This window comes from Chiloscyllium plagiosum, unplaced genomic scaffold, assembly GCF_037043375.1.
Source record: "Chiloscyllium plagiosum isolate Xiang-an unplaced genomic scaffold, Cpla_swu_hap1 HiC_scaffold_25, whole genome shotgun sequence".
Taxonomy (NCBI): domain Eukaryota; kingdom Metazoa; phylum Chordata; class Chondrichthyes; order Orectolobiformes; family Hemiscylliidae; genus Chiloscyllium; species Chiloscyllium plagiosum.
The window spans coordinates 2,267,530-2,281,739 of NW_028270163.1; the positions used below are offsets into that span (position 1 = coordinate 2,267,530).

At 40.9% G+C, this 14,210-nt stretch overlaps 1 protein-coding gene across 1 annotated transcript in view; it reads left to right on the forward strand.

The window, feature by feature from the left end:
* myo15b (myosin XVB) overlaps positions 1 to 14,210 on the forward strand; it is a 267,080-nt gene that overhangs the window by 234,010 nt on the left and 18,860 nt on the right. The window contains exon 41 of the mRNA XM_088000375.1: positions 6,472 to 6,605. Coding sequence (XP_087856501.1) covers positions 6,472 to 6,605 — 134 coding nt within the window. The remainder of the gene's footprint in view (positions 1 to 6,471; positions 6,606 to 14,210) is intronic.

The window sequence follows — 14,210 nt, forward strand, 5'->3', positions numbered from 1 at the left end:
GCCAGCACTAGACCCATATCCCTCTAAACACTTTATATTCATATACTCATCTAGTTGCCTTTTAAATATTGTATTTGTACCAATCTCCAACAGGTCCTCTGGCAGCTCATTCCATACACGCACCACCCTTTGCATGAAAAAGCTGCCCCTTAGGTCCCTTCTAAATCTTTCCCCTCTCACCCTTAAACCTATGCCCTCTAGTTCAGGACTCCCCCACCCCAGGGAAAAGACCTTGTCTATTTACCTTATCCATGCCCCTTATGATTTTATAAACTTCTATAAGGTCATTCCTCAGTCTCCAGTGCTCCAGGGAAAACAACCCCAGCATATTCAGCCTCTCCCTGTAGTTCATACCCTCCAACTCTGGCAACATCCTTGTAAATCTTTTCTGAATACTTTCAAGTTTCACAACATTCTTCCTATAGGAGGGAGACCAGAATTACTCACAATATTCCAAAAGTGGTCTAACCAATGTCCTGTTCAGCTGACCGCAACATGCCCTCCCAATTCCTATATTCAATGCTCTGATCAATAAAGGAAAGCATATTAAACGCCTTCTTCACTATCCTATATACCTGCGACTCCACTTTCAAGGAACAATGTACCTGCACTCCAAGGCCTTATTGTTCAGCAACACTCCCCAGGACCTTAGCTTTAAGTATATAATTCCTGCCTTAATTTGTCTTTCCAAAATGCACCACGTTACATTTATTTAATTAAACACCACCTGCCATTCCTCAGCCCATTGGCCCATTTGACCAAGATCCTGTTGTACTCTGAGGTATTCTTCTTCGCTGTCCACTACACCTCCAATTTTGGTGTCAACTGCCAGCACAAATCCTTGTGGCTCACAGGCATCCAGTCTAAAAGGCAACCCTCCACCATCACCCTCTGTCTTCTACCTCTGAGCCTGGTCTGTATCCAAATGACTAGTTCTTCCTGTATTCTATGTGATCTAACCTTGCTAACCAGTCTACCATGAGGAACTTTTTTGATTGTCTTACTGAACTCCATATTGATCATGTGCATCACCCCCTGCCATCATCAATCCTGTTTGTTACTTAACAAAGAACAAAGAAAATTTACAGCACAGGAACAAGCCCTTCGGCTCTCCAAGCCTCAGCCAATCCAAATATACTGTCTAAACCTGTTTGTCAATTCCTAAGCATCTGTATCCCTCTGCTCCCCACGTCTGTCCAGACGCATCATAAATGAATCTACCGTGCCTGCCTCTACCACCTCTGCTGGCATCATATTCTAGATGCCCACCACCCTCTGTGTGAAGTACTTGCCGTGTGTATCCCCCTTAAATGTTCCACCTCTCACCTTGAAAGCGTGACCTCTTGTTATTGAATCCTTCATCCTGGGAAAAAACTTGTTTCTATCCACCTTGTCTATACCCTTCATGATTTTGTAAACCTCAATCAGGTCCCACCTCAATCTCCTTTTCTCTGATGAAAATAAACCTAACCTACTCAACCTCTCTTCATAGCTAGCACCTTCCATACCAGGCAACATCCTCGTAACCCTTCTCTGCACCCTCTCCAAAGTGTCCACATCCTTTTGGTAATGTGGCGACCAGAACTGTACACAGTATTCTAAATGCGGCCGAACCAATGTCTTGTACAATTTTAACATGACTTGCCAGCTCTTATACTCAATACTTCTTCAAAAAAACTCAATCAGGTTAGTAAGACATGATTTCCCATGCACAAAGCCATGTTGACTAGCCATAATCAATCCCTGCCTTTCCAAATACATCCTGTCCCCTCCCTCAGGATTCCTTCCAACAACTAGCCCACCAATGATGTCAGGTTCACGTCTATAATTCCCCCAGCTTTTCCTTCCCATCTTTCTTAAATAGTGGCACCACATTTGCCAACTTCCAGTCTTCCAGCACCTCACCTGTCACTATCAATGATACAAATATTTCAGCAAGAGGCCCAGCAATCACTTCCCTAGTTTCCCACAGAGGTCTAGGGTACACCTGATCAGATCCTGGGGATTTATCCACCTTTATGCATTTTAAGACATCCAGCACTTCCTCCTTTCTAATATGGACATTTTTCAAGAGGTCACCATCTATTTTCTCATATTCTATATCATCCATGTCCTTCTCCACAGTAAACACTGATGCAAAATATTCGTTTAGTATCTCCCCATCTCCTGTGACTGCACACATAGGCTGCCTTGCTGATCTTTGAGGGGCCCTATTCTCTCCCTAGTTACCCTTTTGTCCTTAATGTATTTATAAAAGCCCTTTAGATTCTCCTTTACCCTATTTGTCAAAATTATCTCATGTTCCTTTTTTGCCCTCCTGATTTCTCTCTTAAGTATACTTCCATTGCCTTTATACTCTTCTAAGAATTCACTTGATGTCTGCTGTCTATACCTGACATAGCTTCCTTCTTTTGTTCGAATGAGCTGTATAAATAGCAAATTAGAGAAGCATTAATCTAAAAAATTAGGTAAGGGATTAACCTTGGGCAACTGTCACTACTCAAATGGTAGAATCGAGTCAGGATAGTAACATTGGACCAGAAAGCCAGAAAATACAAGATGGACAGAATGAACCTAAGAATACAATAACAGTAAAGAGTAGATGTTATTAAAATAAAAAAATGGAAAAACTAAAGGTTCTGCATCTGAATGCACTTAGCATTCATAACAAAATAAATAAATTGCTTGCACACATTGAAGTAAGTGAATATAATCTGATAGCAATTGTAGAGATGTGCCTGCAAGGTGACAAGGACTGAGTCCTGAATATTGTGGGACATGTGACATTCAGAAACAACTATTGGGTTGCATGGTGGCTCAGTGGTTAGTACTTTTGCCTCACTGTGTTAGGGATCCAGATTCCAACCTCGGGTGACTGTCTTGAGTTTGCATGTTCTCCCTATGTCTGTATGGGTTTCCTCCCAGTGCTCAAGTTTCCTCGCACGCTCCAAAGATGTGCAAGTTAGGTAGATTGGCCATTCTAAACTGCCCATATGCCCAGGGAACTGCAGGTTTGGTGGATTAGCAATGGGAAATACAGGGTTACAGGGTTAGGATGGGTCTGGGGGAGGCGGTGTGAACTCAATAGGCCAAACGTCCTGCCTGCACACTACAGAGATTCAATGATTCTAAAACAAGTAGCTCGCTAAGGGTGTAAGGTTAGTTCTCATAATCAAAAATAGCAATGATGCTGTAGTTAGAAATGACCTTGTTTCAGGAGATCACAATGTGGAAATGGTTTAGACCAAAATGAAGAATAGTGGAAAACATTCCACTACAGATTCCTAAGGATAACCACAATGGAGGATGAAGGTTACAAGAAGAAATAAATGCTGCTTGTGATAAAGGAATGGCAATAATCATAAGTGACTTTAATCTACATATTAAGTCCAATATTCAGATTGGCAATGGTACCATGGATGAGTAGTTCACAGAATGCTTTCAACGTAATTTATTAGACTAACAGGTTCTGAAAGCAACCAGAAAGCAGGTTATGTTGTACTGTGTAATGAGGCAGGATAAAGTAATGACTTTAGAGTAAGCAATCCTAGGTAGTTACAATCATAATATGATTGAAATTTACATCCAGGTTGAAAGGATAGAGAGTGGGTCTACGATTAGTATTTTATATTGAAGTAACAGAAACTATAAATCATAGTATCATTGAATCCCTACAGTGCGGAAAGGGGCTATTCAGCCCATCAAATCTGCACCAACACTTTGAAGAGCTTCACACCCAGACCCAAAGCCCAAACCAATCCCCATATTTATCATGGCTAATTCACCTACCTACACATCCTGTGATAGTATGGATAATTTAGCATGGCCAATCCACATAACCTGCACATCTTTGGACTGTGGGAGCAAATCAAAGCACCCAGTAGAAACTTATGCAGACAAAGGGAGAATGCAGACTCCACATAGCTATCCAAGGCTGGAATCAAACCTGGATCCCTGGCACTGTGAGGCAACAGTGATACTCACTGAGTCACTGTGCCAGAATAAACAAAACAGAAAGATCTGGAAGCATTTATGGAGAGAATAACGAACAGAGTATTGTTTTGGGTCCAGTGACCCTGAATCAGAATGAGGCAGAAAAGCTGAGCTCGCTGAAGCTCTGATATGAGATTGGAAGGTAGATCAATAGGGAAGGACTGGCAGATGTTTAGGAGGATATCTGAAAATACTCAAAATAACTATATTCGTACTATACAGAAAAAATCCAAGGGGATGAAAACCAAATATGCATAAATGGGCATTTTTTCTGATTGACAGGATGTGATGAATTGGTTTCCACAAACCAACAGGCATTTTACAATTTTGCATCAATGGCTTAGATAAGGGGAGTAAAGCCATGGTAGCTAAATTTACAGATGACATTGATAGGTCCGAAAGTATGTTGTGAAGAGGATTAAAGAGGTTGAGCAAATAGACAAAAATGTAGCAAATAGAGTATAATGTGGGAAAATGTGAAATTATACACTTTGACAGGAAGAATAAACAAGCAATGTATTATTAAATGATTGCAAATTCTGAGGTGCAGAGGAATCCAGGTGCTTTTGTGCATGTGTTACAAGACGTTAGTGTGCAAGTCTAGCAAGTAATTAATAAGGCTAATGCTTTACTTTATGTCAAGAATTGAACATAAAAGTAAAGACATTATGCTTCAGTTCTACAGGCTCTGGTGAGACACATCTTGGACACTGTGATAGCTTTGGCCTCTTTATTTAGGGATAGATGTAAGTGTGCTTGAGGTGTATAGTGATTATTATGAGGTTGGACCCCGAAGAATATAAATTCTCTTATTGGGGCTGTTAATCTGGTCCAATCAGGGAGCATTTGCTGACATATAAAAAGGGTAAGTGTCAGATACTGACACTTTGGTACCTGACTCTGTACGAGGTAATAATCTTCGAGGAGAAAGTGAGGGCTGCAGATGCTGGAGATCAGAGCTGAAAATGTGTTGCTGGAAAAGCGCAGCAGGTCAGGCAGCATCCAAGGAACAGGAGAATTGACGTTTCGGGCATAAGCCTGATTCCTGAAGAAGGGCTTATGCCCGAAACGTCGATTCTCCTGTTCCTTGGATGCTGCCTGACCTGCTGCGCTTTTCCAGCAACACATTTTCAGCTCTGTATGAGGTAATACTATACTGTCAGTCCTCATCAAGGACTGCTCATTGCATAACAAAAGGGTGACTTGGTGACAGGATACTGGTCTCTGTGGACTTATCCAAGGTGGTTTAGTGGAGGTTTACTAGTTGGTATCTGGATTAAGTGAGTTGTCTTGTAAGGAAAGGTTGGACAGACTGGGCTTGTTTCCACTGAATATGAGAGAATGAACACTGTTATGTTTGAAGTGTATAAGATCCTCATTGGTTTTGACAAGGGGGATGTGGAGAGGATGTTTTCTGCTGGGTCAGTGAGTCCCAAACTGTGAAGCAGTGTTTTATAACAAAAGCTCACCTTTTTATGACAGAAATTAGGACAGTTTTTTTCTCTCAAAGAGTTGTGCAACTTAAGAACTTTGCCTCAGATCGTGGTGGGGGTGTAGTCATTGAATATTTTTAAGGAGGAGATAGATGACATTTTTGGAGGACAATGAAATCAAAGTTTATCAGGACCAAATGATAATGTATAAAAGTAAACACAAACAAATCCGTCAAGGTCTTATTGAATGGTTGAGCAGATTCGAGGGACTGAAAGCCTCCTCCTGCACTCAATTCATGTTTTATATATCAGCATCTGATAGAGAAAAATAGGTAAATGGTTTATCTACAACTGTACAGAAGACAGTATTGATCATTTTGTAGTTTCTCCAAATGCAGACAGGCCTGCTGCACCCTTACAACATTTTCTGTGTTTATTTTGAAGAATAGGAAACTAAGCAGCTCACTGATTGTGAAGACTGTCAGATAGTGAAGTGAGAATAAAAGACCTAGGAAGAACTTAAGAAATAGGAGCAGGAGCAGGCTATTCAATGAGATCGTGACTGATCTGACTGAGGCCTCAACTCCACTTTTCTGCTGCCCATCTCCATAACACATGACTCCATTTCTCACTCAATCTTAAATAAATTCAGTGAGTCAGTTTTTCACTACTCTCTCGTGTAGAACATTCAAATGATTCACAACTCTCAGAGAAGAGATTCTTCTTCATATTTACCTCAATGATGGCTGAGGAAGGGAAAGCAGATAGCATGTCAGAGTGTTAGTGCTGCCTATTCTCCCAACACACCCTCTCATCTTAGGCTACTTCTACTACACCCACTTTTCTCTTTTTTATTATTTTTCTCAATTAAATAAATTATAAATAAAATGGAAAATTGGTCTTTTGTAAGATGCCATGGATTACTTGCTGTTCCTATCCCTCATGGATAAATAATATTACTATACAGATAGCTCAGGGCAATTTCACACAAGATAGTTCATAGCGTTTGCCTTGGGTTTGATAGCTCAGGTTTTTGTCTCTACAGGCAGCAGCTGAAGGATTACCTCCCTAAAACCATGGCGGCAAAATTGAATACCGAGAGGGTTCTGAAGCAAACTATCCAAGAACTTGATACAATGCATGAGCTCAGTCCTGTGAAAGCCAAGATCCAATTCTTATGTAAGTGTCTTTCTGATGAGGAAACAAAAAAATTGTTAAACCGTTTCAGTAACATCTGAGAATGCTATCTTGTGAAATGGAGAGTTACCCAAGGAGCAGAATCAGTAAAAATATAATGACAGCAGCAATCTTCTATAGTACTTTGTAATACTTTCGCAGGTCCTCAGGAGAGGGGCTCATAGTCAGCAATTAGTTATAAACCTTTCCTATTCTTCAATCCTCATTGGAACGGAGGGAGGTTTCACATGACTAAAATCCTGGAATTCCCTGACCGTGCTGTGGGCATATCTACCACCATGGATTTCAACTCACTATCATTCTCTCAACCATATATTTTATGAAGGAATAAAAATACTTTTGTCTCTTCAGGTTAGGTAATATATGCATTAAATTCAGTTCCCCTGGTAGGGTTAGCACTGCTGCCTCACAGCGCCAGGGCCCGGGTTCGATTCCAACTTTGGGCATTTGTCAGTGTGGAGTTTGCACATTCTCCCCATGTCTGCGTGGGTTTCCTCCGGTAGCTCCAATTTCCTCTCACAATCCAAAGATGTGCAGGTTAGATGGATTGTACATGGTAAACTACCCAAAATGTTAAGGAATGTGCAAGCTAAGTGGATTAGCCATGGGAAATGCAGGGTTACATGGAGGTGGTGGGGGGGGGGGGGTGTTGGGTCTGGTTGGGATGCTCTCCAGAGGGCCGTTATGGATTTGATGGGCTGAATGGCGTGTTTCCATAATGTAGGGATTCTATAAATATATACAGGTGCAAGAAAAGTGTAAAAACGCCTCTACACTTCCTCATTAAGATATTTGAAACATCTTAATACTCTTGAAAATGCCAAAAATACAGTACATTTGTTAGCACCAGAAAAGAGAGAACTTCACATTTCAGGTAGTTGTTTCTTCAGAATAGACTCAAGCGCCTATAAAAGTAGACTGTTCCAATGTATTACCAGTTTCTGGATTCATTGTAAATTTCCAGTTTTCACGTTTTGTAAGGCCCTAAGATTCAGGAACAGGAGTAGGCCATTTGGCCTCTAGTACCTGTTCCCTTTCAGTAGGACCATGGTTGATCCAACATTCCTCACGTCCACTCTCCTGCTCTTTCCCGGTAACTCTTGATTCCCCTACTGATCGATAATCTAGCTATCTTAGCCTTAAGTATACACATGGATTCTGCCATCACAGTTCTCTGTGACAAAGAGTTCCAAAGACGCGCAACCTTCTGAGAGAAGACATTCCTCCTCATCTCAGTCTTAAACTGGTGCCCCTTAATTCTGAGACTATTTCCACTAGTCTTAGACTCCCATGAAGGAAACATTCTCTTGGCAATTCCCCTTTCCATCCCCTTAAAAATCCTGCATGACTCAATGAGATCACCTCTCACTCTTCTAAATTCCAGTGAGTAGAGTCCCATCCTGTGTAACCCCCATAAGGAGGATCATCCCACTGAACCTTCTTTAAACTGCCTCCAGTGAAATAATATCTTTCCTGTGTAACAACTCTCAGTTTCAAAAACATGGTGACTGTCTGGACTTCGATACTGATTCATATTGAGTAATTCACCTGTATGGACCTTTAGGAACCTTTAGAGCTAACAGCCAGAACAGATTTATATCTTATTAGTATGAGCTGGATTTAAGTCCAAATTTCAGAGATAAAGACCAAGGTCTATCCGTTACAGTGAAGAATTTGAATTAGGAATAATTGGACAAAGGATATTTTCATTCAAAATACTGGTTTATATGCATCCTTCAAAATGAAAGGTTGCTTCTCTGACCTGTTGCAGTTCCATTCACTCAGCCTCTCCTTTGGATCTTATACTTAAACTGTTATAGCAACTCACGATTTCCCTTCATCTATGATCGCTTATCACAAACATATTTTTCTACAGAAATTTGAAGACAAAACCTTCAAAAAATGTCAAACAGCTTATAACCTGTCCCCATCAACTCCCTTTTTTTACCTTAAGATTGAAGGACAATCAAGGCAACACCTTACTGTACCATGGTATCTGTTTCCTAGGGACTTAAGAATGTACCCCAAAATACTGCAGGAGATTATTGCTGTCACTATATTTTTACTGATTGTATTACTTGGATAACATTGCATTCTATTAGACAGTGACACATTTCCAAATCAGAGTAAAGGATACTCTGGAGAGGTGGTATTCCATGTATCTGCTGCCATTGACCATCTAGAGTTATTAAATTGGGGAAATGCTGTCGAAGGAACGTTAGAGAGTTGCTGTCGTGCTTCTTGTAGATACCATGCATACTACGAATGAGAAACTTTTTTTCTACAACAAAAGCAAGTCTCACCCTGAAGAGGAGAAACCAAATAGCCCAGAAGTTCTCAAATGACATTAGTATCCAAGTGAGTTTGGTATAATTGGTTTATTTATTGGCTATTAGCGGTTCATCGGCTTTTTACCACAGACTAAAACTTCAGAACTGACCAAACATTAACAAATTAATTAATGGTTAAATATATTGAACTTTCAATGCTATTAAATCCTAGTTAGATAGGCAGGAGGCTGGAAGAAAACAGCAAGCCAGGCAGCATCAGGAGGTGGAGAAGTTGATGTTTGAGTGTAACCCTCCTTCAAAACTGGCAGAGAACTTCTTCAAAGTGGCATCCTTTGAAGAGACTTTGCAGTGGAAGAAACTTGGTTAGAGACAAAAGAAAACTGCAGATGCTGGAATCCAAAGTAGACAGGCAGGAGGCTGGAAGAACACAGCAAGCCAGGCAACATCAGGAGGTGGAGAACTCAATATTTCTTAAGAAGGGTTGCACCTGAAACATCAATTTCTCCACCTCCTGATGCTGCCTGGCCAGCTGTGTTCTTCCAGTCTCCTGCCTGTCTACTTTGGATTCCAGCATCTGCAGTCTGTCACTAACCAAGTTTCTTCCACTGCAAAGTCTCTTCAAAGGAATGCCCACTTTGAAGAAGTTCTCTGCCAGTCCCGAAGGAGGGTTACACTCATAACATCAACGTTTCCACCTGATGCTGCCTGGCTTGCTGTGTTCTTCCAGTCTCCTATCTGCCTACTTTGGATTCCGGCATCTGCAGTTTCTTTTCGTCTTTAATTAAATCCTAGTTAGCAAAAAGTCAGCTTGCTCCTCTTTTCTCTTACGTTGCATTAGAAGGCAGCCCAAGAAAATGCTGGTTGATCTTGTTGCTACATTTTATGATTCTCTGTGTCTGATGTACAACAGTTCTAAATTATTATGATTCACAGTTGCTGATGTATAGCAGTTTTTAATGTATTTTAATTGTCTGTCTTGTGCTCAGTAAAACAATCTAATAAAATGTCATTCAATTTAGACTGACTACATTCCATGAGCTTGCATCCACTCAATCAAAATAGCACTGCACAACTGCAGATTTCATGCTGTGATTAGTAGCATTGCTGCAGTACAGAAATGGCACTGGACAGAACATTCCTCTAAATTGATGTTCAAATGCAGAAATCAAGGAAAGCCTTGTGCCAAATTTCATTTCTTAAATCTGTCTACTTACATTTGCCATTTGATTCCTCACTATCATTAATATTGTCATCAATGCCTTGCCCATCATGCTGCACATAAATGGCACATGAATACTCCATCAGATCTCCCTTTGTTCCTGCTTCTTTATAGCTGATAAAGATAAATATCATGATTTTCCATGATTAGGAAATGTGACTGCTTGTTCTCTGAATGCTGGATTCATTCACAGCCAATTTAAAAGAAGGGTATTTCTGCACTCTTTAAAATTATCCCACCCTTTAAATGTTCCTTTTCATCTGTGTTGGCTTCCCACTGAACAGCAGATAACAAGCTAGGAGCTCATTTGTAGTTAGACCTGATTCTCAAAAATAGATCAGGCTCTGTCTCAATGCAGTTCTGGCAACAACCTGAATTAAGGTTTCTTGTGGTGCAATTGTAGTGTCCCTACCAAGAGCCAGGATGCCTGGGTTCAAGTCCCACCTGCTGTAGAGGTATGGCATAACATCCCTGAACAAGTTGATTAGAAAACATCTTAAAGCATTTATAAAGACAGCAAGTTTATTCACTGGGGTAGTAGGGAATATGGAGCCTTTTAAAAATTTACATTCTGTAGTGTTGTTTAGTTCAGTTGGCTAGATGGCTGGTCTGCAACACAGACATCAACAATGCGGTTCAATTCCTGTACTGGCTAAGATTATATGAAGGTCCCTCCTTCTCACGTTGTCCCCTCACCTCACCCTCAGGTTAAATCAATACCAGTCATCTCTCTCAAGGGAGGCAGTGGTGTAGTAGTAATGTCACTGGACATTAATGACTAGGTTAATTAAACCAGGTTAATGTTCTAGGGACATGGATTCAAATCCAATCATAGCAAACGTTTTTAGAAATGAAGAGAGGCTGGATAAGCTCAGGTTGTTTTCTTTAGAGCAGGGAAGGCTGAGAGGGAACCTGATTGAGGTATGCAACATTCTGAGGGGCATGGACAGGGTGAATAGGAAGCAGCTGTCCCCCTTAGTTGAAGGGTCAATAACAAAGGCCACGGTGGCACAGTGGTTAGCAATGCTGCCTCACAGCACCAGAGACCCGGGTTCAATTCCTGCCTCAGGCAACTCTCTGTGTGGAGTTTGCACATTCTCCCTGTGTCTGCGTGGGTTTCCTCCAGGTGCTCTGGTTTCTTCCCACAATCCAAAAATATGCAGGTTAGGTGAATTGGCCCTGCTAAATTGCCCATAGTGTTAGGTGAATGGGTCTGGGTGGTGGGTCGGTGTGGACTTGTTGGGCCAAAGGGCCTGTTTCCACACTGTAAGTAATCTAATTTTAGAGTGAAAGGCAAGACGTTTACAGACAATTTGAGGAAAAGGTTTTAACCCAGAGAATGGTGGGAATCTGGAATGTACAGGTTGGAAACCTCACACCCTTTAAAAGGGTTCAGAAAAGATGTACAAGGGTGTTCCCAGGGTTGGTGGGTTTGAACTGTAGGGAAAGGCTGAATAGGTTGGGGCTGTTTTCCCTGGAGTGTTGGAGGCTGAAGGGTGACCTTACAGAGGTTTATCAAATTATGAGGAGCATGGATTGGATAAAAAGACAAGTCTTTTCCCTGAGGTAGTGGAGAGGAGAAAAATTTAAAAGGGACGTAAGGGGCAATGTTTTCATAGAGGTGGTGCATGTATGGAATGAGCAGCCAGAGGAAGTGGTGGAGGCTGGTACAATTACAACACTTAAAAGGCATTTGGATGGGTATATGAATAGGAAAGGTTTAGAGGCTTATGGGCCAGTTGCTGGCAAATTGGACTAGGTTAGGTTAGGTTAGGATATCTGGTTGGCAGGGACGAGTTGGACCAATGGGTCTGTTTCCGTGCTGTACACCTCTATGACTCTAAGTACTTAAATGAGCACTTGGAATGCCATAATATTCAAAGCCATGGGTCAAGTATTGGAAAGTGGAACAAGAGCAGATTTAGAGAGTTTTTTTTTGTCAGTGTAGAATCAATAGTCTATGAACCTTTTCTATACTATGTGATTGTATGAATACCACCTTCCAAGTGCATCACTCTGATCATTTTATATCATTTGTTCTTGGGTTGTAAGGTAAAACCTTAAAGCCACCACACTGTCACCAACCAAAGTGCCATGTAATCAAAATTAAATCGCTGTAGAGGCAGGTCCCCTTCCAAAAAGATGTTAATAAACCACATAGTCCTTTGAATGAAAGTCCAGTTTCCTGACCACTTTCAGTTAAATTAATGTTATTTTCACAATTCTTGACTTCTGACCTGCGAGCCTTTCCATAACCACCATACAGGAATTGTCCACACATTGCCAGAGTATATGATGAAGATGGTTCACTCAGCTGTTCAACCTCAAAGCCAAGCTTAAATCAAGTCCAGAATAATGTCAGTCTCCTCTATATCGCTGCAACAAGTTGTAATTTAAATTCAATTTAGGTTATTTCTTTTTAGAAAAGCTCATAGCACAAAATTGTTAATGATTTAACACAGTTTGCCTCAGAAAGGTTTCTGTGAGAACAGAGATATTATTCTGGTTCATATTTTATTTGTCACTGAATGTTGATATACTTCACTTTGACAAGTGAAACGGTTTGTTACCACATATAAATTAGAAGTAATGCATAGATAAATGCTGATCAATGACCTTTGTAAACAGATTCCTGTTGCATGGATTCCTGTCTCCCCTGCCTGCTAGCTGTAAGACACCTACATGAAATTAATGGGATCTAGTCTCCAGCAAGAAATTGAGGTTTTGGTTAAGAAAAAGAAGGAAGTATATGTCAGGTATAGACAGCAGAGATTGAGTGAATCCTCAGAAGAGTATAAAGGCAGTAGAAGTAAACTTAACAGGGAAATCAGCAGGGCAAGAAGGGGACATAAGATAACTTTGGCAAATAGGGTTAAGGAGAATCGAAAGGCATTTTATAAATATATTAAGGACAAAATATATTAGGGAGAGAATAGGGCTTCTCAAAGATCAGCAAGACAGTCTATGTGTGGAACCACAGGAGATGGGGGAAATACTAAATGCATCAGTGTTTACTGTGGAGAAGGACATGGAAGATATAGAATGTGGGGAAATAGATGGTAACATCTTTAAAAATGTTCATATTACAGAGGAGGAGGTGCTGGATGTCTTAAAATACATAAAAGTGGATAAATCCCCAGGCCCTGATCAAGTGTACCCTAGAACTCTGTGAGAAGCTAGGGAAGTGATTGGTTGGTCCCTTGCTGTGATATCTTTATCATCGATAGTCACAGGTTAGGTGCCAGAAGACTGAAGGTTGGCTAACATGGTGCCACTATTTAAGAAAGGTGGTAAGGAAAAACCAGGGAACTATAGACCAGTGAGTCTGACACTGGTGGTGGGTAAGTTGTTGGAGGGAATCCTGAGGGACAGGGTTTACTTGCATTTGGAAAGGCACTGATTAGGAATAATCAACAAGGCTTTGTGAGTGGGAAATCATGTCTCCCAAACTTGATTGAGGTTCTGAACAAGTAATGAAGAGAATTGATGAGGGCTTTGCAGTGGACAATTTCAATCTGGACTTCAGTAAGGCATTCAACAAGGTTCCTCATGGTAGACAAGTTAGCAAGGTTAGGTCTCATGGAATACAGGGAGAACTAGCCATTTGGATACAGAACTGACTCAAAGATAGAAGACAGAGGGTGGTGGTGGAGGGTTACTTTTCAGACTGGAGGCCTGTGACCAGTGGTGTGCCACTAGGATCAGTGCTGGGTCCACTGCTTTTAATCATTTATATGAACGATTTGGATGTGAACATAGGAGGTATAGTTAGTAAGTTTGCAGATGACACCAAAATTGGAGGTGTAGTGGACAGCAAAGAAGGTTACCTCAGACTACAACGGGATCTTGATCAGATGGGCCAATGGGCTGAGGAGTGGCACATGGGTTTAATTTAGATAAATGTGAGGTGCTACATTTTGGAAAGTCAAATCAGAGCAGGACTTATACACTTAATGTTAAGGTCCTAGGGAGTATTGATGAACAAAGAGACCTTGGAGTGCAGGTTCATACTTGAAAGTAGAGTCGCAGGTAGATAGAATAGTGAAGAAGGTATTTGGTATGCTTTCCTTTATTGGA